The following is a 24,314-nucleotide window of genomic DNA, read 5'->3' as shown; positions in this document are numbered from 1 at the left end:
ATTGAATACCTTTTGGGTGCCTTGGTTTGTAATGCTGAGCACTAGTTAGCATTATATAACCTATCAGTGCAGAATATGTAAATACTACAGACTCAACTCTGCAAAGATAGTAAATTTGATGAGAGAAGTTGTGGTTCATTTTGGATTTTTAAATACTTAGTCCTCCCATAAAGAATATGAGAAAATTCCATTTAGGCTTTCCCATAATTTTATTTCAACTTGAAATCTGCTCATATTTTTGTTTGTTTGCCTGTTTATTTCCTTATGCTAGGGATTGAGTCCAGGGCCTTGCTAAAATTCTACATATGGGTGTTGGCATGCCTTGTCTCTCAAGTCATGTTTGCATTTTAATGAAAATCTAACATGATATACTTGACACCTAAAAATCTGATTATGGTCAACTGGTGCTATAGATGAGTGGAATGTGGTTTTGAAAGACTAGTATGGGTTTTGTTTGTGTGTTTGTTATTTTGTTAGTTTATTTCTGGTTTTTTGAAACAGGGTCTCAAACTTGCAACATAGTGAGGCTGCACTTTAGACTCCTGATAGGCTGTCCCCATCAGATATTCAGTAGAGACACAAAGTAACTAATACATGGTCTTGGTTGAGGTCTAAGAAGGAGATAGACAAGAATGGATAGGAAAAACAGTATGTATTCTACCCATCAGGCCATCTCCTTGCTGTTATCCTGCAACCCCTGCATTAGTACATGGCTTTATAGAGTTTTCTCAGAACCAAGCAAAAGATGATTTACTGGTTGGCAATATGGATTAGAACTATGTCACTTGATGGGTTATAGGCATGTTTTACCATGCCTGTTTTATCTTGATTGAAGATCTAGTTAAGTAAGTAATTGGTAGATATTTTAATAGCATTTATCTAATACTTTATATATTTTAAGGCTTAATTTAGACTCCTAATTTAATTGACTAAAGTAATTCTTAGTTCTTAAATTTAGAATTATCTAAAAATAGATAAATGTGCCCTCAGTATAGCCTTTCTTGAGGACTCAGTATCTCTTGAGGACTCAGTAAGTGGAAGGATTTTTAATAAACAATATATACTATATATATATTGTGTGTGTGTGCGTGCTATATTTTTGTAGTATATACTAAGCTTAATAAGTAACCTTAGAATCTAATGAGCCAGGCTATGAGTCTACATTTTGGGCCCTTAGACAGGCTTAGTATTAGCACTTTATGTTCTCAATTAGATCTGCTTTTTTTCAAAAAACAGAATCCCAAAACAAAAGAGCAGATTGAAAATCTCTTGCGGAATGGGATGAATAAGGAATTGCGTGATCGTCTTTGTTGCCGGATGACTTTTGGGACTGCAGGACTTCGATCTGCCATGGGAGCAGGGTTTTGCTACATTAATGACCTTACAGTAATACAGTCAACACAGGCAAGTATTACATATATTATATATATATTTTTATACTATTACATATTTACTATTATATATGTGCTTTTCTCACTCCATTATTTTATTTTTATAAATTTGGTAGTACCCTATAACTTTAATATTTTCAAATCCTACAAAATGATGGTTCTTAAAAGCTTTAACCTCCCTTCTAGCCCACCACCCACCAGAGGTAGTGGAAAAGAAAGGATATAGGGGAAGTGGACCTGTTTAGAAATGGTTCTTTGGAGCAAATCCCATCTGCGTTGTCAGGAAATCAGCAGTTCAGTTTACAGGTCAGCAGCGACAGCTTTATTTACTTGCAAACACTTCACGGATTTACCAGCAGTCCAGTTCGATAGAGTTGGGGTAGCAGCAATGGTGGCATGACCTAGCAGGAACAGCCAGACCTCAGCTGAATCAGCATGAGTCAGCAGGAGAGATTAGGACCAAGGCCAACAGGAACACCAGGTGAAGTTCTCTGAGAAAGGCCAGCAAAGTAAAAATCAGTGAAGACCATCACTCACTACCAGCAAGCCTCGCCAAGCCTCTCTTAGTCCCTTGAGTTCTAATTATACTCCCTCCAAACATCACTTGTCCTCCATGTGCCTTGCCTCCGAACATGAGTCTGTATCAGCTGACATCACTCTGCCAATCAACCCAAGTCCAATGAAGCAACAAGAAGCCACAGCACACCACCAGAAGTTTTTTGGTGCGTTTCTCTCTATGGAGTCCTGACAGTTGGAGCTCAACTACGCAGTGTAAAGTGGACCAATACATGCATGTCATTAGGGAAGAATCCATCACGTGCCTTTTCACATGCTTGTTAGCAGAACATCCTTTCACCTGTGTCTGCTTCAACAAAATGTTCCTTCACGTATCTACATTAGCAGAATGTCCTTTTACTTGTGTCTGCCCCAGCAAAACACCATCTGACACAACTGACTTTCCAAAGAAACCTTAAGTTTCCATTTCAGTACCCTTCTTTTAAACAATTAACTGTATGTCCAGGAAGGTATTCTTATAAACATGAAGGGCAGACCCAATTTTGATCTTCTGTTTTGCCCCAAATGCATGCTGGAGATTATTTATGTGTCTACAAGGACACAGTCCTTTTCATGAAGAGTTCTTTGGCTGGGTATTGTGCACACCTTTAGTCCCCACACTAGGGAGGAGGAGATTGAAGCTGATGGAACTCTCTAAATTTGAGAACAACCTGATCTACATGGCAAGTTCCAGTCCAGCCTGGGCTACATAGTGAGATAATGACAATTCTGTCCTCTAGAGCCTTGCAGTAAAAACTAGTTTCCCTGGTTTCTTCTGAATGTTCTTTCTGACATGCCCCTTTTCCTCTTACTGACCCACTTTTCTCTCTCTCGTGTTTTGTATGTTGTACTGAAGTTGTGGTTACTAAATTGGTGTTTCTGTAAAATCTGAGAAATGATTGCCATCTCATATTCATGGGTGAGCAGTATTGCTCCCACATTAGTAAGCATGGCTATAAACACCAAAGCCAGTTCTGAGTCAATAAGCAGCTGAATCAAACCAAGAGACTTAAGTTGTAAAGTTCAGACGCTGAGGCTGGGATATAGCTCAGTGGCAATGCCCTGGCCTAGCTTGTTTGAGGCCCTCAGTTCATCTTCAGCTGAAAGGAGGATGGGGGGCACTTTAGGTGGATGCCTGACCAGGAACCAATCTGTTCATTTGTTTCAGGGGATGTACAAATACCTGGAGAGATGTTTTTCAGACTTCAAGCAAAGAGGCTTTGTTGTTGGCTATGACACTCGGGGTCAAGTGACTAGCAGCTGCAGCAGCCAGAGGTACAGCGTTAATTACTGCAAAGGCTACATTGGAATGGGGGTAAAATATTAATGTTTTTTTTTCTGGTGGTAAGTTCTGAAACAAGACCTTTATACAGAAGCATGATCCCGTGCCGATGCTGACTTTATGTTTTTCTGAAGCTTGAGAACAATTTTAGCTGAAACAGAAGTCAAAAAACACTTCAGAGATAAGCTTTAGACTTTATAGAAGTGTAACTTCTTAAAATATTGGAACTTCAAATAATAATGTCAGTGTGTATATGGGGGGGGGGTCGTCTAGGAACCGAGTAGGAGTAATTATGAAGCTTCTGTTCTCTTATAATCCTGCTCTAGGACCTTTTCATAATTTCATAGTCATGGTACCTTTTTATGGAGTTTATTTGTCTCACTGTCCTTTGATCTTGTTGCATTTTACAAGTTTCATTTCTTAGTTTAAAGCAGTTATCACTACCAAAGATGAATGAGAATTAAAGAATTATAGTGTCAGTTCTGTTTGTCGTTAAAGACCTTTTAGTTTTCTTGTATTTGGAGGGTTAGGGTTTTTTGTTTTATGTATGTGTGTCTGGGACTGTCTGGCCCTTATACATACTAAGCCAGTGAGCTACCACTGAGTCATATCCCTAGCTCCTTAAAGAAAAGACACAAACAAACAAACAGCAGCAACAAAACCCTTGCTGAACAGTTTCAAGCTTAAGTGATTCGTGATGGTAAGAATTGTTTGGCTAGGCATAGCAGCACATAAGGGAGGCTGAGGCAGGATTGTGAGTAGTCTGAGACAAACCTAAGTAATAGTGAGTTCCAGCCAGCTTTGGCTACTGCAGAAGATACTGTTTCAAAATTCAGAATAATTCTATTGTGAAACATTTATTATACAGAAGGTTAGTTTATTAAAGTTATGAGAAGGACTGAATGAAACCTCTCTTTTTAGGCTTGCTAAACTCACAGCTGCAGTGCTGCTTGCTAAAGATATTCCTGTTTACCTTTTTTCAAGATACGTTCCTACACCTTTCGTAGTAAGTATGCTGTGCTCATTACACAGCGGGCTGTTGTTCTTCAGGGGATTTCTTAAGTCAGTTAGGATTCAAATCATATGTATGTCCAACCCAATGAAAATCCAGCCAAAGGAAGAAAAATAGTTTTGCTTTGAGCTTCGTCTATGTAAGTTGACCAGCTGATGGTCATGGTGAGATGTTTAATGATCTTTTTTTCAGAAATTGATTCATCAGGACAAAAATGGCACATAGATTTGAGCACACGATTAGCAGGTTGAGCTGGAGTTTGTGTGCATTTCCTTCTGAGAGCTGAAAAACAGTGACTAGTCACCAACAGACTTTTAAAAGACTGATATGATTGGCCACTGACCTGATAGATCATTCAGATAGATAGATAGATAGATAGATAGATAGATAGATAGATAGATAGATAGATAGATAGATATTGGCCACTGACCTGATAGATCATTCAGATAGATAGATAGATAGATAGATAGATAGATAGATAGATAGATATTGGCCACTGACCTGATAGATCATTCAGATAGATAGATAGATAGATAGATAGATAGATAGATAGATAGATAAGATAAGATAGATAGATAGATTGATTGATTTAGACTGAAGAGCCACCAACCACATTTGTACTAAGTGCAATTAATAGATCATGTCCTAGTTACTGTGTTACAGTTATAATTGATGTACATGGTCTCAAATTTGAACACGTTTAGGAGACTGGTGCTACTTGACAAAAATGTGGCAGTGGAAATGGGAGTATAATGACAATGTAAAGCAAAAGCTATGTGTCTTTAAAACTGAACAGTAATGAAAACAACAAACAGCAAAACTTGTAAGGTAGAACGAAGCCCTACTTTGAGGGAAGTGTGTAAGCTTAAGGAATGTGTTAGCAAAAGGAAAGATGGTAAGATACTGAGCTTGTGCTCTAATAATATGTTAATGCTGAAGCAGATTAAAATGAATGAAATCATAAAAATATAAGTAAGATAGTAACAAAAGACAAAACTGGGCTGAAGGGATGGCTCCAGGTGCTAAGCCTGACAGCCTGAGTTCAGTCCCTGAGGCCCACATGGTACAAGTAGAGAGCCAAGTTCTACGAGTTGTTCTCTAGCCTCATGTCATGAATGTGCCCCCAAAATAACTAAATAAATGTAACAAGATTTGTTGATAAAACCGTGGAGTGCTGAAGACACCAGACACAAACAAAAGGAGTGTGTAATAAATACAGTAGAAACTAAGATAATCATAGTATTTCTAACAGTGTAATTCAAATAAATATGCAAACTCGGATGAATAGCCAGATTCCTAGAATAACAGTTGATACATCAAAACTGATTAAAAAAATGAGCCTAAATAAGATCTATAATTATTCAGTAAATTTAATTGGTATTTTTAAAAATATTCTCAAGTTTAAAATAACAAGTCCAGATGATTTTATATGCAAGTTTTATCAAATATTTAAGGAATGAATAATGTCTGTAGATTATTCTATTGTAGTGGATAAGGTATTTTTAGCAGTCCCAGATTTACTTCCTTTTATCACTATGACTTCAAATCAAGTTGTCTTCCTCGACTAAGGGTAGCCAGAATATCGTGGGGGAAGGAACTCTGATCAGGTGTGAGTTTTGAAACGTTTCTGGAATCAAATTAAGGGAATAGACTAGTGTGATCAGACCTGGAACATCTGCCAGTTCCCCTCCCCTCCCCTTCCCCCTCTTCTGTGGTCTGGAGAGTGGTTGGTATGATGGTGGAAACAGGAAGGAAGCATCCAGGGAAGAGAAATAGTCAAGAAAAGTGTGAGCTGACACTTATGTGCCATGGAGGCCATAGAGTGTATGTAAAGATCTTCAAGTTAGAAGACAAAAGACTTACACCTTTGAATCTTCTGCCTAATGACTGTGTAATGCCAGATAAAACTCACATAACATGTGATGGATTAGATGGCTTCTAACTTTATTCCCACCTCCAGCTATTTGTAATTATATGTGCCATTTACATTCTCCAGTCCAGCAAAGTGTCTGTCATGAATCATTTACTAAATATTATCATATCGCAAAGAATAAGAAATTTTTAAACCAATGAGCAATAGGGGATTGAGAGGAAAGGCCATTCAAGGTGATAATTGGATGGTTGTTGAACTGTGCATGTTAGAGAAGGACCTTACCCATCAAACCTGGAGCGGGGAGATCTTAAATGATGATATCTAAGTATCCTCCTGCATTATTTAACCAAGTAGCAGTCATAGAAAATGTATGAATATCTAGCAAGCAGAGTGAAAGGATGCTGCTGGGATATTTATTTATTTATTTAATTTTCAGCCGTACGCCGTTCAGGAGCTCAAGGCAGTTGCAGGTGTGATGATTACCGCATCTCATAACCGCAAAGAGGACAACGGGTATAAGGTGAGCCTTGGACTCCCAACCTTTGCTTACTTTATAACTTTTACTTGAGTAATATATACTCAATGTTTTCTATACTGAGGAACAGCGCCCGGCATTGGAAACATAAAAACCCTGATGCTGGCTCTCACAGACTGTGCACCTGTGATGGTGTTACTGCTTCCCAGGGCGTGTACATCACCATGGTCTTTTCGTTGGGGTTTTTACTTTTTTTTTCCTTGATTTCTCCATCCTATCCCAAATATATCCTCTCTATAATTTCAGAAATCAAGTCATGTTGTATATCAAGAATATGAAGAAGGAATGGGAAGAGGCAGGGAAATTGTGCCTTGGGCTCCTTCTCCTCTCTCTTTGTGCTGCCCTGGCTTCTCAGTGGCCACAGGACCTACTTGCTACATTAGTCTCTCTGACAAAACATCAAGAGTAGAGTGCCAGAGATGAAAAGTAGCTTGAGATATACAGTACTGAGCCGGGTGCTCAGGCTTCTGGGAGATGGACCCATATTCTTACATTTTCCTTCATGCTCGGGAGGACTCCAGACACACCAAGTTCTCTCTTAAATGGGAGAAAGGTTTGATACTGAGCTAAGATTGGGGGCCTACTGGGTAGTGGTGATGAATACCTTTAGTCTCAGCACCAGGGAGGCAGAGGCAGGCGGATCTCAGAGTCGATGCCAGACTCTACAGAGCAAGTTCCAGGACAGCCAAGCCAAGATTACACAGAGAAACCCTGTCTCAAAAAAGCAAAACAAAACAAAACAACAAAAAAAGATTTGGCGCCTGGCCCACTCTAGAGGCAGGAAAGAAGCATAATTAATTCAGTTTGTGACATGTAAGTTTTAGGTATCGTGAGTTAACCAGGTAAGCAGATGAGCCCTGAGCAGCTGGTTGTGGAGATCCTGTAACTCAAGGAAGAAATATGAATTGAAGTCAGTCTTTAGGGTACCATATCTATTACCACACACAGAACAGAGACTGAGGAAATGGCCCTGTGGGTAAAGTGCTTGCTCTGAAAGCATGGGACCCGAGCTTGGTTCCTCAGCATCCATGTAATTTCTAGGTGCAGCACTGTACAATTGTAACCCCAGTGCTGTGGGATAGAGGCAGGGGACCTAGGTCTCGTTGGCCAGCCAGCCAGTCCAGCTGAGATAAGGAGCTCTATCCAGGTTCAGCAAGAGACCCTGTCTCAAACAGTACGGTCTATACAGTTCAGCCGTAAGACACTGCTGCTCTTCCAGAAGACCCTGGTTCAACTCTCAGGAACCCTGTGATGGCTCACAGCCATCTGTAAATCTGAGAGGGATACACATACATTTTAACAAACTTCTCATGAAAGTAAACACAAATATCCTAAAAATACAGAAATTTTGGGAAACTTTTAATTACTTCTACTTTACTAGAGGTTATGGATCTGTTTAAATTGCTTACTTCATCTTGGTTTAACTGTGGTAGGTTACATATCAAGAAATTCTTTTTTTTTTTTTTTTTTTTTTTTTTTTTTAGGTTTTCCAGTTTAGTAGAATACAAATTTTTAAAGTATGTCCTCATTCTCTGAATGTCCTCAGTGTCTGTTCTAATGTCCTTTTCATCTTTACTTTGGATTTTTCTCTCTCCATATCTTGGTTAATTTGGCTAAGAGTTTCTTGATCTTGTTGAGTTTTCTTTTCTTTTTCTTTTTTTGAAGATTTATTTATTTATTTTATGTATATGAGTATATTGTCGCTGTCTTCAGACACACCAGCAGAGGGCATCAGATCCCATTACAGATGGTTGTGAGCCACCATGTGGTTGCTAGGAACTGAACTCAGGACCTCTTGAAGAATAATCAGTGCCCTTAACCGCTGAGCCATCTCTCCAGCCCGATCTTGTTGAGTTTTCAAAGAACCAACTCTTTCTTTCATTGATGCTTTGTATTGTTTTTGTTTCTATTCATTGCTTTCTGCCTCAAGTTTGATTATTTCTACTCTTTGGATGTTATTTCTTCCTGCTCTAGAGCTTTTAGGTGTGTTGCTAAGTTGCTAATATGAGATCTCTCAGAGTTTTTTGTTTGCTTGTTTTACCGTAAGGAACTGCCTTTGTTGTGTCCCAGAGGTTTGGGTATGTTGTATTTTCACTTTATTTAATTTAATTCTAAGATGTTCTTAATTTTCTTCTTGATTTTTGTCTTGACCTATTTTTTTAATTGCATATTTTATTTATTTATATTTCAAATGCTATCTCCTTTCCCAGTTTCCCCCAAAACCCTTTATCCCACTCCCCCTCCCCCTGCTTCTATGAAGGTGTTTCCCCACTCACCCACCCACTCCTGCCTCCCTGCCTTCGCATTCCCCTGCACTGGGGCATCGAACCTTCATAGGACCAAGAGCCTCTTCTCCCATTGATGCCCGACAAGGCCATCTGCTACATATATGGCTGGAACCATGGGTCCCTTCATGTGAACTCTTTGGTTAGTGGTTTAGTCTATACCACCCTGAATGCGCCTGATATCGCCTTGACCTATTTTTAATTCAGTAATGAGTTAATCAATTTCTATGAGTTTGTATAATTTCTGCTGTTTCTGTTGTTGATAGGAGAATTTTAAGTCTAATAATCTGTCACATTGCTGTAACAGCTTAGTATGAAGTATATGCACTCAAATGTATTCTACATTTTTCTGTCAGGGTGTAGCAGCAGAGCTGCATGCCATATCCATGATAGAATTAGCATAAATGTTTTCTAATCAAAGTCCCCTCTAGCTCTGAAACCCTATAAAGTCTTAGAATTAACTTTTTGTTGTTGTTGTTGTTTGTTTTTGGAATTGTGTGTGATTGTTCCTGATATTGGTTAAGCTGCTTGATAAATTGGAAACTGGTCAAAATGTATATAGATAATTAACATTATCTATCTTTTCTGATACATAGTTTATTTCCAATACATTATTTTATAATAGATGAGAGGAGAGGCGCTTGGTCCTGTGTAGGCTTGATGCCCCAGTGTTGGGGAATGCGGGGAAGCGGGAGTGGATGGGTTAGTGAGCAGGGCAAGGGGGGGGGGGTGGGATGGGGGGTTTTCGAAGGGGAAATGAGGAAAGGGGATAAAATTTGAAATATAAATAAAATATCTAATAAAAAAAGAAACTAAAAAATAATTTATAATGGAAATGATTTCTTCTGTTTCATATAACTGAGGGTTTTTGTTTTGTTGTTTTGTTTTTTGGCTTTTCGAGACAGGGTTTCTCTGTATAGCCCTGACTGTCCTGGAACTTACTCTGTAGACCATGGACTGGCCTTGAACTCAGAAATCCACCTGCCTCTGTCTCCCAAGTGCTGGGATTAAAGGCCTGCGCCATCACTCGGCCATATAACTGTGTTTATAGTGTAAATCTTTGTGGATATTTCATGGTTTCTTTGTTTTTAAATTTTATTTTAAGTGTATGAATGCTTTGTCTGCATGTATACAGTATCCCCAGTGCAGTGCTAGAAGAGGGCATCAGATCCCCTGAGCCAGAGACTGGAGTTGCAGGTAGTTCTGAGCTGCCATGTACTGGGAATCAAACACAGGTCATCTGCGAGAGCAGCCAGTGCTCTTAGCTAACTGCTGAGCTATCTCTTCAACCCATTTCATGGGGATTTTTATATATTATCTTTAACATATAGTTTTAAATCTAGAGTCTAATTAGACACTAGTGTGTACATGTGAGGTTAGGGTGGTTATACTGATGCCTTAGATTGACTTGTTACTATTCTAAGGTTAGAAATCACACATGATTCTCTGTTGACAAGTCTCTCTGAATTCATTACCATCGATGTAGTTTAGTTTTGGTAAATTAGTCTAACATTTACTTGCCTAATTTGATATTCTTCTTCAAAATACCAAAAATACCAAAGATCATCTCTACTCACATTTTAACTAATTATGGCCATATTTATGTATCATATAGGTTTATTGGGAAACTGGTGCTCAAATCACATCTCCACATGATAAAGAAATTCTGAAATGTATAGAAGAGTGTGTGGAACCCTGGAATGATTCTTGGAATGATAATTTAGTGGACACCAGCCCACTGAAGAAAGATCCTCTGCAGGACATTTGCAAGAAATACATGGAAGATCTGAAAAAGATCTGTTTTTACAGGTATCCAAGTGGGACTGTAGGATAACCTTAGAATATGATTAGCGTATATTCCAGGCCTGGTATAGAAAATGTCCTGAATGAGCTTGGTGTCAGAATCAGTCTCTCTCTTTCCTTCCCTCTCTCTTTCTCCTTCCCTCCCACCCTTCTTGCCTCCCCTGTTCCTCCCTCTCTCCCCTCTAACATGCTAGGAGATACTTGGGGCATGTCACTAACCAAAGATACAAAGTCAACAAGGTGAAGAGTCACTGTAATTAATAGAAAAAAAGAAAGAAAGAAAGTCAGTGGGTTTAGTAATAGTAAGAAAGGACACTGTTGGTTACTTTTGCATATCTGTAGACTGAAATCACTAATTCAGGGCTTTTAATGACTTGCGAATCTCCACTTTTAAAATTGATTAATTTTTATAACTTTTCTTTTCCATGTGTAAATTCCATTTCAGAGTTAAAGAGTTGACTGAAAGAGGAACATTTTTCCAAGAAAAAAAAAGCTACTTTTTTTTTCTGTGCTAGAGATTGAACTCCAGACTTTATACATGCTAGAGGGGCACTCTACCACTGACCTAGCTTCCCAAAATTCAGCTATTAAATGTAGAAAGAATACAATTAAAACATCACAATTTTGTGATCTTGATAATGAACCTTGGCAGCCATCCCCAAAGCTTATAATGGCAATAAATTGATAGGAAATTGCAGATGGACGAATGAGGATGACAGGACACTGATAAATATTAACTGTGAAATTGGCATTGTGGGCTTCCTCTTGTGACTTGGTAGAAAATACACATCTATTCTTGCCAGAGGAATTAGAATAGAATCTAATGTGACCTCTAGATTCAGTGGCCCATTCATAGTAGAAACAGATCAGAGGAATGCACTAATATAAACAAAGGCTGAGATGTAGCTCAGTTAATAGAGCAAGTGCTAGAGTGGGCCAAGCCTTCCCTGGGTTGAATCCCTAGTAATGCACAAACTAGGCATGGCAATATACCATATGATATACCATATCTCAGTGCTTGGAGGCAGGAGGACCAGAAATTCACATTTATCCTCAACTACAAAGAAAGTTTGAAGCCAGTTGGAGATGAGGAAGGGAAAGAAAGAAAAACAAAATATGAAAAAGATGCATAATTTGCATACCAAGATACGGGACATGGTGTAGGGAGAGCAAGGATTAGAGACATAAGGAAAGAACATTTACAAATTAAAAAAGATTTGAGAGGCATAGCAACCAGGTGATATTTTTAGACACTTGGAGAAAATGTGAACATGGATATTAGAAACATTTAAAAATTATTGTTCAGGGTTTTTAGCTGTTATAATGAATATAATTGTGTTTTTGAATACTAAAGTATTTTGTGCAAAATAATACAATTTTTGAAGAAGCAAAGCCAGCCTGACAGAAGTGACATGCTGAAACTAGTTGCCAAGTATATATGCATGTTGGGTGTTCTCCTTATGGTTATTTTGAAAGCTTCATGGGTATTATGAAATATTTGCTATTTATTTTTTATAAATTTTGTTTATTATAGGAAGTGGTTAGTAAATGGTAATTAAGGGTGTGTCTGATTTTCCTTTACAGGGACTTAAATTCAAAGACCACTTTGAAATTTGTTCATACCTCCTTTCATGGAGTTGGACATGACTACGTGCAGTTGGCTTTTCAAGTATTTGGTTTTAAGCCTCCAATTCCAGTCCCAGAACAGAAAGATCCAGATCCAGACTTTTCTACTGTTAAATGTCCAAACCCTGAAGAAGGAGAATCTGTGCTGGTATTGTTTTTAAATTCAAATGATTCTTAGCTTACCAACCATCAGACTAGCCGGGTCTAAGTGACACATGAGAGATGACGTACATGCTTTCCTCGTGCTCTGCAGTGAGCTCCCTAGTGTTAAATTATACTGGAGCAATAAGGAGTTTTGTTGGAAATTTCTGTAGAAAATGGCCTTAGTTCAAACTCTCTAGACTGCATGCTTTTTGAAATTCATATCACTGACGTAGTGTCTAATTTTAGGAACAAGAACATTGGATTTAGGTTCTTTAGTATAACCTAGCCTTTTGGGGTCACTGTTTTAGGAACTGTCCCTGAGACTGGCAGAGAAAGAAAATGCCCGGATAGTGCTAGCCACAGATCCTGATGCCGACCGGCTGGCTGTGGCGGAACTTCAGGAGAAGTAAGTAATTTGAGCTTCAGCCCTCCATGGAACATCGACATCACCTCCTCCTCCTCCTCCCAAGAACTGAGGCTTGCCATAAAAGAGGGCGTGTAAAGATTCTAAGAGCAGAGGTAGTAAGTGACTACAAGACATCTGTGTTTTCAGGACACAGCAGGTCAGCTGCATGTATGAACTCAGAGCACTGGTGGAGAGGCAGGAGACTCGTGGAGCTCATTGGCTAGCCAGCCTAGCTGAATTGATGATCTCCAGGTTTAGTGAAAGCCCTCTCTCAGAAAATAAGGCAGAGAACTGGAGAGATGGCTTAGTGATTCGGTGCACATCCTTCTGTCCTTCTCTTTCTGAAGTCCTCGGTTAGGTTCCAAGTACTCACATCAGATGACTCACAGCTAGCTGTCTATGCTTCAGTTCCAGGGAATCTAACACCCTCTTCTGGTTTCCACAGGCATTACAGAGATGCGCACATACAGGAAAACAAGTACACAAATACACACAGAAATAAAGATAAATGAAATTTAAAGTATATTTAAAAACAAAGTTGCAAGTAATATAGGAAATCACTCAATGTTCACTTCCGGCTTCCATACATATGCACATACATGTGTGCACACACAGGTACACATGTATACTACACACCAAAAGACGGAATAAAAGTTTTGTCAAAAGTTCCATATAATAGAATTTGGGGTTTCCCATCTAAAGGAAGGTGGTTTGAAGCTACAAGTCAGAAAGTTTTCGTGAAAGCTATGAAGGTCTTGACTTTGAATTGTATTCTCTCTGCAGTGGCCATTGGAAAGTTTTCACAGGAAATGAGTTGGCAGCTTTGTTTGGGTGGTGGATGTTTGATTGCTGGAAGAAAAACAAACCAAACGCCGATGTGAAGAATGTTTACATGCTAGCCACCACTGTCTCTTCTAAAATTTTAAAGGCAATTGCACTTAAAGAAGGATTTCATTTTGAAGTAAGAATGAAGCAGACTTCATGAGAAGTCTGCATGCTACTTTGCTAAACATCTCTGTAAAGGCATCTCTGTGCCAAACTGACTTTCGTTGATCTCACTGATAACTCTACCTGTTCTCTACCTCTGTTTATTTGAAAATATCATGCTTGCTTGATATTTTTGATAATGTAGACATCCTAGCCAAAATCATTTAGTATGTGAATTTCTGACTAAGATGAAATGTTCTTTAAGACATTATACTAACATTTCTTATTCCATGTAGTATTATCTGGGAATGTCATATGGGAACATATAACATTTTAGACCGGGAAAATCTAGGTTATTAGTAATGTAGACTTCGGAAAACTATAGATCTCATTGAGTCTTCGCTTCTACTCATCAAATACAGAATTATGACTCGTTACTTTAAGTGTAACTCTGAAATGCAAACGAAGACCCAATGACTCTATATCTAGAAATTACAGTAGTGACTCTCAGGCTGGATCATTAAGTTTTGTGACCCTCAGGCAGGCAGTGACCGTGAACTTATGACAGTCAGTTTTTTGCAGCCTCTTGGACTAATGTCAATTAAGTTGTCTTCTGTCGTTTTTGTCATCATCAGGCTATGGGTCATAATACTAATTGGATCTAGCTACTAATTGTAATTAGATTTGAGAGGTTTTCGTCTGATAAGTTACTGTCCAATTGCAAGACGTGCCCTACTTTAAGTGTTACTAGAGAGGGCACATCGTGCACACTAATTACCATCACTAATCCGTTTCCTAGTTCACCTTTCTGCTTTCTTTCAAAAACAAGAAATAGAAGTAGAAAATCCAACACTACCCTCAGTAAAGACAAACAAATGTATAATATTGTTCTTTAGAATAAAGTTTCCTTTATGCTCGGGATATATTTTTTGCTATAGACAAGGAAAATGTTAACATCATAATTCAGAATCTTAGGCTTGAATAAAATTTCAGTATCTCCTAGTATTTTTAGTTTCTTCTAGTTTTTAGACAGGTGAAAGAATATTCTGGGCTGAAGAGATGGCTTAGTGGGTAAAGTTTTGCTTTGCACTCCTGGGAACTTGAGTTTGAAACCCCAGACTCCATGAGGAGTTGGATACAGTATTACATGCATGGAATTCTCATTCTCCTGGGAAAACATGGGGTTGGGGATGGGAGAATCCTTCTGAAGCTCAGAGGCCAGCTGTCCCAGTGAATGCAGTAGCAAGCAATGAAGAGACCCTGCTTTAAATAAGGTTGAAAGATGAGGACTAACTCCCTATGTTGTCCTTTAAAGTCCACACGTGGACCGTGGCACACATATACCCTCATTCACATGAGCATGCATGTGTGTACATGCACACCCATCATAAATAACAGAAAAGAAAAAATGACTATTGTGCTTGTTAAACACAAATAAAAAATTAGAAGATGCTGAAACTTTATTCAAGACGAAGATTCTAGATGATGTTAACATTTTCCTTGTGTAGAGCAAAAAGATATATCCTGAGCATAAAGGAAATTTGATTCTAAGGAGCAATATTAATAAGTTTGTTTTTACTGAGGGTGGTGCTGGCTTTTCTCTTTTTTTTTTTTAAAGATTTATTTATTTATTATATGTAAGTACACTGTAGCTGCCTTCAGACACTCCATAAGAGGGAGTCAAATCTCATTACAGATGGTTGTGAGCCACCATGTGGTTGCTGGGATTTGAACTCAGGACCTTCTGAAGAGCAGTCAGTGCTCTTAACCACCGAGCCATCTCTCCAGCCCGGTGTTGGCTTTTCTATTTCTAGTGTTTTGTTGTTGTTTTAAGAGAAAGCAGAGAAGTAAATTAGGAAGCAGATTAGTGAGGGTAAGCTCTAGAATTAGTGTGCATGATGTGCTCTCGCTGTTAACACTAAAGCAGGACATGTCTTGAATTGGACAGTAACTCATCAGATGAAAAACCTTCAAATCTAATTACAAAAAGGGCTTGTAAAGGCTTTGTGTGTGCCACAGTGTTGTGGAATGGTTCAAGCCGTTCAAGCTGGTGGTGTGCTTATGTCCCTAAAAACTTGATTACTCGAGAAGACTAAATCACATCCTTCACGAGTGCTCATATTAAGGTTATAATGCACTTAAAGGACAGCAGTTGCTTCAGGAAAGCAATACAATTAAACTCTGCCTCCATCCCTTATGTGCAGTCTTGGGAAGAGTCATCTCTAAGCTTCTGTGATGGCAATAATGTTTGTAAGCATTAGAAGGGATGATGTGGAGCACCCATCACAGCACTTAGTAGGCAGTAGATGATTGTAGCACATGTCTACACACACATACCTCGCATTTTGAATCTGTATTTATCACCACTTATAAACATGTTATATTTGATGTAAATCACCTGCTGCTCTGCTAGTGGGTCATTAGTTGTGCCTGTGTGTGTGGTTATGTTAGCTTGAGACTATCTATCTACTACTATATAAATCTTTATGGACCAAGGACTGTGATAGAACTCACTATGCATGAGCTCTGTGTTTAGAAATGAGCTCTTTAATATGTGTTCATCAGAGTCAGTTAACTGGAGTGGCTTCCTCTACATTTCAGGAAACATTACCAGGCTTTAAATGGATTGGAAGTAGGATAAAAGACCTCCTAGGAAATGGAAAAGAAGTCCTTTTTGCATTTGAAGAGTCTATTGGTATGTAGTAAATACTAATAATCTTTTCTCGTGCTTGAAAGCATTTAAAATACAGTAATTCTGTAGAGAGGAGACATTTACTTTCTGGCTATAATTTTGAGTTGCAAAAATGCAGAGATGCATGCCTAGCAGTATATATGCCTGCAAGTGGGCAGTAGCTCGTCAGATGAAAACCCCTCAGATCTGATTACAGAGAAGGACTTGGTAAAGGCTTTGAGTAGCCATGGTGTTAGTGAAAGATACACACAGTTTAAGTACATGTTGTGCTTATGTTTCCTTTCTAAAAACTTTGATTACCTAAAAGGACTGAGTCACGTTTTCCGTCAGAGAAGAACTTAAGGATCCCTGAATATATTGTTAGTAGACTCTGATGGAGCTGGGGTTTTGGTTGTTGTTGTCGTCGTATTTTGTGGTTCATGTCGGTATTTTTTGGGTTTTGTTTTTATTTTGAGAAAAGGTCTTGGCAGTCACAGCCTAGACTGGCCTTGAACTCCCAACTCAGCCCCTGAGTGCTGAGATTTAGTCATACATTATCACACCTGGCTTGACCCTGAGTGCTGAGATTTAGTCATACGTTATCACACCTGGCTTGACCCTGAGTGCTGAGATTTAGTCATTCATTATCACACCTGGCTTGACCCTGTGCTCTTCAGTTCCCTGGTCAGGGAAGAAGTCTAGAACTGGAAAGTGTAGTGGAGGTTTCCCTCTTTTCTAAAGACACCGTATAACCCTCAGGCTTTCTGTGTGGAACCTCCGTGTTGGACAAAGATGGAGTGAGTGCAGCTGTTGTTGTTGCTGAAATGGCCTCTTTCCTGGATACCAGGAAGGTAACACTGATGGAGCAACTGACAAAAGTGTATGAAATGTGAGTTCTCATGTGATCGCACAACAGACCTGCCTTGCTTGCTGTTTGGTCGGTTGGCTGGTTGGTTGGTTGGTTGGTTGGTTGGTTGGCTGGCTGGCTGGTTGGTTGGTTGGTTGGTTGGTTTGGGGTTCTTTTCTTAGTTTGTTTTTGAGGAACAGATTCCTTCCTTCCCTCTCCCCCACCCCCTTTCCTTCTTCTTTCTTTTAAAGATAAGATTACTCTGTGCAGCTCTGAGTGTCCTAGACTCACTCTGTAGACCAAGTTGGCCTCGAACTCATGGAGATCTGCCTGCATCTACCACCCAAGTGCTGGAATTAAAACATGTGCCACCTTTTCCTGACTATATTTTTTTACTATTAATATTATCAGTATCACTTTCTATAAAAATATTATGTTGGCTTATCTTTAATATGCACGTGCCCAAAAGTTCCCTAGAATCTGACTTTAACTTTAAATCTTTGTGCAGATACGGTTATCATATGTCCAAAACTTCATATTTCTTGTGTTATGATCCACCTACCATCAAAACCATATTTGAAAGGATTCGCAATTTTGAGTCTCCAAAGGAATATCCAAAATTTTGTGGGGCTTTTGCTATTTTGCATGTACGGGACATAACCACTGGATACGATAGCAGCCAGCCAAATAAGAAATCAGTAAGTACCTTTTCTTTTTACAAACAATGAAGACAATTTAATAACTCAAGTCACCAAAAAATTCTAAAGCTGCAATAAGTTTCACATGAGATCCAAGCCAGTGTGCTCATGTTTACTTGTTGACAGTGGTTAAGTTTAGAAGCAGCCAGATGAAAGAGACATACAGGCAAGGTTCTACAAGTGGAGGCCTGGGCAAAACCTCCTAAGCCAGTAGTCCTCAGCCTTCCTAATGCTGCAGCCCTTTAATACAGCCTCATGTTGTGGTGACCCCCAACCATAAAATTATCGTGTTGCTACTTTGTAACTATAATTTTGCTGCTCTTATGAATCACAGTGTAAATATTTGATATGTGAACTCCAAAGGGTTGGAAACCCACAGATTGAGAGCAGCTATTGTAAGCACTGTCCAGGTGTACCACCTTCCCAGCATTCTGTGTGTTCAGCTAGAAGTTGAAACCCCAGAAAACACCTCTTTAAAAAACAACTGAACAAACAAAACCACCACCACCAACAACAAAAAACTTGTCATAAAAAAAAAAAGTGTCATAATTCATGGTGTATAGTAAAAGAGTGGCCTCTAGTTTCTCGAGGGGAGGACCTGTTGTTTTGTGCCAGACTATTTTCAAGTGCACTAACTGGTCTCTGGCTTGATACTTATTACTCCCCAAATAATCATCTGTGCTGCTGCTGGTACAGAGGGAAGAGGGCTGGAGAAGAGGGACCCACGAAGAGGAGGAAGCGAGGGAGGGAGTGCGCAGTGAGGATGAATGATACGGGAGCATGACGTCTAAAGACTTCAGAGCCCTGCTGCAGCTTCCTGATTTTAACATGCTTCCAACCTGGCTCTCCATACCTCTAGACCAATAGAACTGAGTCTTTCTTTCTTTCTTTCTTTCTTTCTTTCTTTCTTTCTTTCTTTCTTTCTTTCTTTTGTTGTTGTTCGGTTTTTTGTTTTTGGTTTTTTGATTTTTTGGTTTGTTGAGACAGGGTTTCTCTGTGTAGCCCTGGCTGTCCTGGAACTCACTCTGTAGACCAGGCTGGCCTCGAACTCAGAAATCCGCCTGCCTCTGCCTCCCGAGTGCTGGGATCAAAGGTGTGCGCCACCACGCCCGGCGAACTGAAGATTTCTTAAACACATATGCGTTAGGTTTTTCTGTATTTTGAGTCAACTTGTTTGCCTCAGTTTACCTTTTCTCCTTTCTGCTGTAGGCTCATACCTCACCATTACTTAAGGTTTAATTAAGGCAAGAGCGGATGGTGACAGGGCACTTACCTAGAATGCTTGAGGCTTAAAACTTAAGGCAAATGTTACATCCTCCTTTGGAATTCCAGGTCCCATAATCAGTTTTTACAGAATGAGTGATTGTGTAACCTTTGGGTTGTGTATTAGTGTTTTGTTGATGTCTACGTATGTCACTGTTGCATTGCACGTGGCAGGTCCATTTCCTCAGTACCTCTCAATGCTCCCACCTCTGTGGTATATGTTCAATAGACACTTACATGATAAGTTCTTACTTTCATTTTATTGTAATTATGATGATAACTGTTAGCTTAAGTTCCATTTGTAATGTTCAAATGTTGTTTCAGTACTCTAATAGTGTATTTAATCCGTGTTTGCATCTTACCCATTTTAAATAATTTTGGTATTCTTTGAAAATTCCATACATGTATACAACATATTTTGATCTTATCCACCCCCGGTCCCTCATTCCAACTCTCTCTGGGATCCACCAACCCATCTTCCTCAAGACTTTATGTCCTCTTTTTTCATCTTAAATTTCAAAGCATGTAGTATGCTTATATTATTATATAACAGATTTCTTTAACCTTGATAAATTGAAATTCTGTACTCATTAAACAACTTTACACACTCATCTCCCAAATCTTGGCAATGACCAGTCAGTCCACTTTGCTTCTGTGATGTAGATACCTTAGGTACTTCCTGCAACTGTGGTATATTTTATAGTTCTTGAAAATGAAGATATAGGTATTAAACTATTGCATTTTGAATAGATCCTGCCTGTGAGTAAAAACAGCCAAATGATTACATTTACCTTCCAAAACGGCTGTGTCGCTACTCTCCGAACAAGTGGGACAGAACCAAAGATAAAGTATTATGCAGAGATGTGTGCATCGCCTGGCCAGAGGTGAGAATTGATTCTTTTGGATATATATGTAGAAGCTTTATTGACATACAACTTACATACCGTAGAGTTCCCACATTCAGTGGTTTTTAATATCTCGAGCTGTGTGACCATCACTACAATCAACTTTAGAACATTTTTATAACTCTAAAAAGAGTTCCTTTAGAGGTTCTTTCCAGCCCTAAGCAGTCACTGGTCCACTGTCCTTTCCTAAGATCTGCTTATGCTGGTTTTTCTTCATGTTTTGAACACTCTGAAAGAGGTAGGGAGGGTTTATTTGAGGTCATGCTTTTTGAGGTTTTGGTTCACAGTTGTCTGGACTCAAGACAAGAATGAACATACTGTCACATGTGGAGGAAGAAGAGATCAGGTAAAACTTTCAAAAACATAGCCCAGGGACCTATTTCCTTCAGGTACATTCTACCCCAGATAGCACCGCTATCTGAAGATCGCATCTATATCACCTGAGTCTGTAAGGGACTTTTCAGATTTACCCCATAACAGGACATTTTATTTATAAATGAAAGAAGACATTATGTGGTCTTTAGTGGCTAAAATCATCCTTTGTCCCCAAATATTCTACTCATTGTGGACATGCAGATGATTACTTCTTAAACTATTAGAATGGTGCAATTATGAGCAATTGTGACTGAGTTTGCGTGGTGTATGCTTTCATTTTTCTTGGATAGATATGTAGAAGTAGGATTTCTGGGCCCTAAGGTAAATATGTTTTACCTTTTGAGAAACTGCCAGACTCTTTCCCAAAGAAGCTGTATCGTTGGGAATTGAATATCAAAATTGTAGTGAATTTCTTTCTTGGGAAGTCTGAGCTTTAGTATAAAGAAATGATATGTTAAATCTTGTTTTTTGTATCTGCCATGGTTTTGCTTAATCTGTCAGTTCATTTTCTAAAAACATGGGTTCGGTTTGTCACAAATTGTTGATCTTTTTAATGAACATACCAAAAGTTATTTAAAAGTATTTCTTTTGATTATGTCCTTCACTGATCAGTGAATTTGGGGGACGATTTCTCTTTTAATTGTCTTGAGGACACAACTAGGGTATGTTAGTTTGTATTTCCCTGTGCCCATGTACTAAAACTGTATTTCTACTGGAGAGGAAAAGGACCCTCATGTTCAGAGCAGATCCAAATAATTTTAGGTCAAAATGAGGAATTATTAAAGTAATAGAAATGGGTTTGTTATCTGGCTTGTAAATGGCCATGAAGGTGGGTACAGAGGCTTCTACAGGAATGTGTGGCCTGCAGCAATGCTTCAGTGATGATTCACAGGGAACGCCTGTAAGTGTAGAGTGATTTTTTTTTTAAATAAATACCTTATTCTTTTTCTTCTTTTTTTAAGACAAGCTCTCACAGTCACAGAGATCACCTGCCTCTGCCTCCCCAGTGAGTGCCAGGACTGCTTTCTGATACCTGAAAGATATTTGTATTGTTCAGTATCTTCTGTACTGAATGTCCTTCAGTATCTCAGAAAGCCATTTCTAATAATACGTGCTATTGGCATTCTGAGCTATTAAATTGATTAACCTAGGAAAATTCATTGGCCACTGTGAACTCACACTCTATCATGGCCGGAAGACATCCGAGTAATGCAGTCCAGTGTTAGCTTGTGACTGTTGTTTTATGTATGAATTTTTAAAGAGTCTTCTTTGTTTTATTTCAACTGGGTGAATTTCTCTTTTGTTTGCCGATTATCTAGCTGTCCTGTCAGATATGTGCCTTCCTTAAAAGTGAAAATGATTTAAATAAATGTTAAGGCTATAAAAATAAGAATTTTAACTGTTTTTGTCTTTTTCCCTCAGTGACACTACCTTCCTGGAAGAAGAATTAAAGAAACTCATTGACGCACTGATAGAGAATTTTCTTGAGCCCAGTAAGAACGCACTGGTCTGGCGCTCTGTGTAGGGCACATCAGTACATTATGACTTTGCACTGACATATGGAACGAAACCTCCAAGAACTCCACTCAGTGAACCTTGTGTTAGAATTCTCTCATCTGCCAAGTTATCTTTTCCCTTTTCTTTCCTGTGTTCAGCTGGCTAAGTAGATTATATACATTTGAAATGAAAATATTTGGATATGAGTCAAATATTTTCATAATCTTAAGTGACAGTCATTACAGTGAAAGTGTTCCAGTGGCACGCTGTTCTTCCTGTATCACAAACAGTACACAAGTGAGTTTTCTTATTGAACTGTGGTTAAGCTTAGTTACGTATCTTGTAATTGTGTATAGCATGGTTTAAAAGAAGTCAAACATTATATAACTATAGGGTTAGTTAAGGAAATTATTTCTTAAAGGTGTTTGTGGCTGGGAGTACTGTTCCTGCCTGTTTTTCAAATTAGAAACCCAGCTTGGTGGCATATTCCTGCCATCACAGCCCTTAGGAGGCTGAGGCAGGAGGATCATTAGTTAGTTTATGGCCAGCCTGGGCTGCACAGTAATTCTTTGTCTAGGAAAGGAGAGAGGGAGGGAGGGAGGGAGGGAGGGAGGGAGGGAGGGAGGGAGGGAGGGAGGGAGGAAGAAGGAAGGAAGGAAGGAAGGAAGGAAGGAAGGAAGGAAGGAAGGAAGGAAGGAAGGAAGGAAGGAAAAAATGTTTATAGGTTATTTAGGTTTTCTGATTTAGGACAGATGTTACTGTCTGTGGTTTGGCACCAGTATTTCGGGTGCCCTTGGTGTGGTGTATATTTACTGTATGTATTTAAGACGGATGTTTACTGAACATAAAACAGTAGTGGCAGCACTCCTCATGGCTTTATTCTTATCAAATTCCTCAGTGCATTCTCAGGGTCTAGTGGGAACTGAAATGATGTTCCTGTGTTGAATATAATTCCAACAGTCCATTTTCAGATAGTTAAGGAAAAGCTTCCAAACTATATGGGTGCTTCCTCTATAGGAGACAGATTTGTTCACTCTAAAGATGGTTGTAGAAAAAGGTCTTAATACATTTTGGCTTAATGTAACTGTAGCTGAGTCTTCCTGCTAGGATTCAGTTATCATAACCTATAAGTGAAAAACTCTGTCCTGTGGCATCAGCATGCCATTTATTTTGGCAGTCTTTTTAAATTACATTTTTATAGCCAGATTTATTTTATCTGATAAGGTAATGCTAATTTTAATAAAAAATGAAACATCAAGATATAAGTATTTTCTACAGCCACACCGCCTTGATTCAATACCCAATCTCATTCTCATTATCTCGGAAGCTAAACAAGGCTAAGCTGGTGCTTGAATGGGAAATTTTAGGTATTATGAAACACTGAAACTGAAGTTAAAACTAAGGTCAATTTATTTTAGTATGTTCCATCAGGCTTTGGAATTTCTGATCATATAAATATGTTTCATCTTTTTCAAGGAAACAGTTTTCAGGAAAGTCATTTGTGGTGACTCTCTAGCCTTCGGAAAAGCCTAATGGAAAAATACTGTCTAAGCTTTCCAAATTATATATTTCCCCACATAGTTTACAGAATATACACACACTATAGTTATGATAACAGTAGCAAGGCCTTCAGGTATAATCATGTAAGAAAAGTTGCCTATAGGAGACAATACTGACGTCAGATGATTAGTTTCCTAAAAATAAATAATATAAAGCCTATACTGATTGGAATATTAATTAAACCATGGTTTGTTTTGTTGCAGCTTGAGGATAATTTTGGTTGAGCTTATATAATCCAAACATAGGTTTTACATTATGTTGCCACTACTGCTCTGTGTTCCTTCCTTGCTGTCTTAGAGCTGGGTCCTATATGACTATAGATGATAGCTAATTAATGTTCAGTGCCATTTTTCTGTATGAGTTTATTTTAAAGGCTTTGTGCTAAAAAGGTAGTGTGTAGAATTTTTTGTTTTATTTTTAAAACATTTTGTTGGCTTTTAGGGGTGTAAATTGTAATTTAGGAAATAGCATGTATTCTACAAAGTGGTATAAAAAAAAAACATGCGCATTCAGTTTTAGTGTCTGTGTCCCAGTGGCCCAAGGACAAAATGAAAACTAAAGCAATGCGACAGCCTGTTTATAACAAGAAAGCCACGTCATGATTGCCACTCACTTATGAAGAGAACATCTTTGCTTCAGTGCTAAACATACCAGAAATA

General features: G+C 38.7%; 1 protein-coding gene across 1 annotated transcript in view; it reads left to right on the top strand.

Moving 5' to 3' along the window:
• The window catches only part of Pgm2l1 (phosphoglucomutase 2 like 1), a 43,666-nt gene extending 20,987 nt beyond the window's left edge, over positions 1–22,679 (top strand). The window contains exons 2-14 of the mRNA XM_021167936.3: positions 1,237–1,404; positions 3,115–3,221; positions 4,150–4,234; positions 6,550–6,633; positions 10,549–10,742; positions 12,321–12,510; positions 12,815–12,912; positions 13,696–13,873; positions 16,441–16,534; positions 17,270–17,399; positions 17,866–18,055; positions 20,069–20,202; positions 22,021–22,679. Coding sequence (XP_021023595.1) covers positions 1,237–1,404; positions 3,115–3,221; positions 4,150–4,234; positions 6,550–6,633; positions 10,549–10,742; positions 12,321–12,510; positions 12,815–12,912; positions 13,696–13,873; positions 16,441–16,534; positions 17,270–17,399; positions 17,866–18,055; positions 20,069–20,202; positions 22,021–22,123 — 1,755 coding nt within the window. The 3' untranslated portion in view covers positions 22,124–22,679. The remainder of the gene's footprint in view (positions 1–1,236; positions 1,405–3,114; positions 3,222–4,149; positions 4,235–6,549; positions 6,634–10,548; positions 10,743–12,320; positions 12,511–12,814; positions 12,913–13,695; positions 13,874–16,440; positions 16,535–17,269; positions 17,400–17,865; positions 18,056–20,068; positions 20,203–22,020) is intronic.
• The last annotated feature ends 1,635 nt before the right edge of the window (positions 22,680–24,314 follow it).

Source organism: Mus caroli, unplaced genomic scaffold (genome assembly GCF_978045245.1).
Source record: "Mus caroli unplaced genomic scaffold, Mus_caroli_1 scaffold_8, whole genome shotgun sequence".
Classification (NCBI taxonomy): domain Eukaryota; kingdom Metazoa; phylum Chordata; class Mammalia; order Rodentia; family Muridae; genus Mus; species Mus caroli.
Note: the sequence above shows the minus strand (reverse complement) of the source record. Positions and strands in the feature narration are given on the sequence as shown.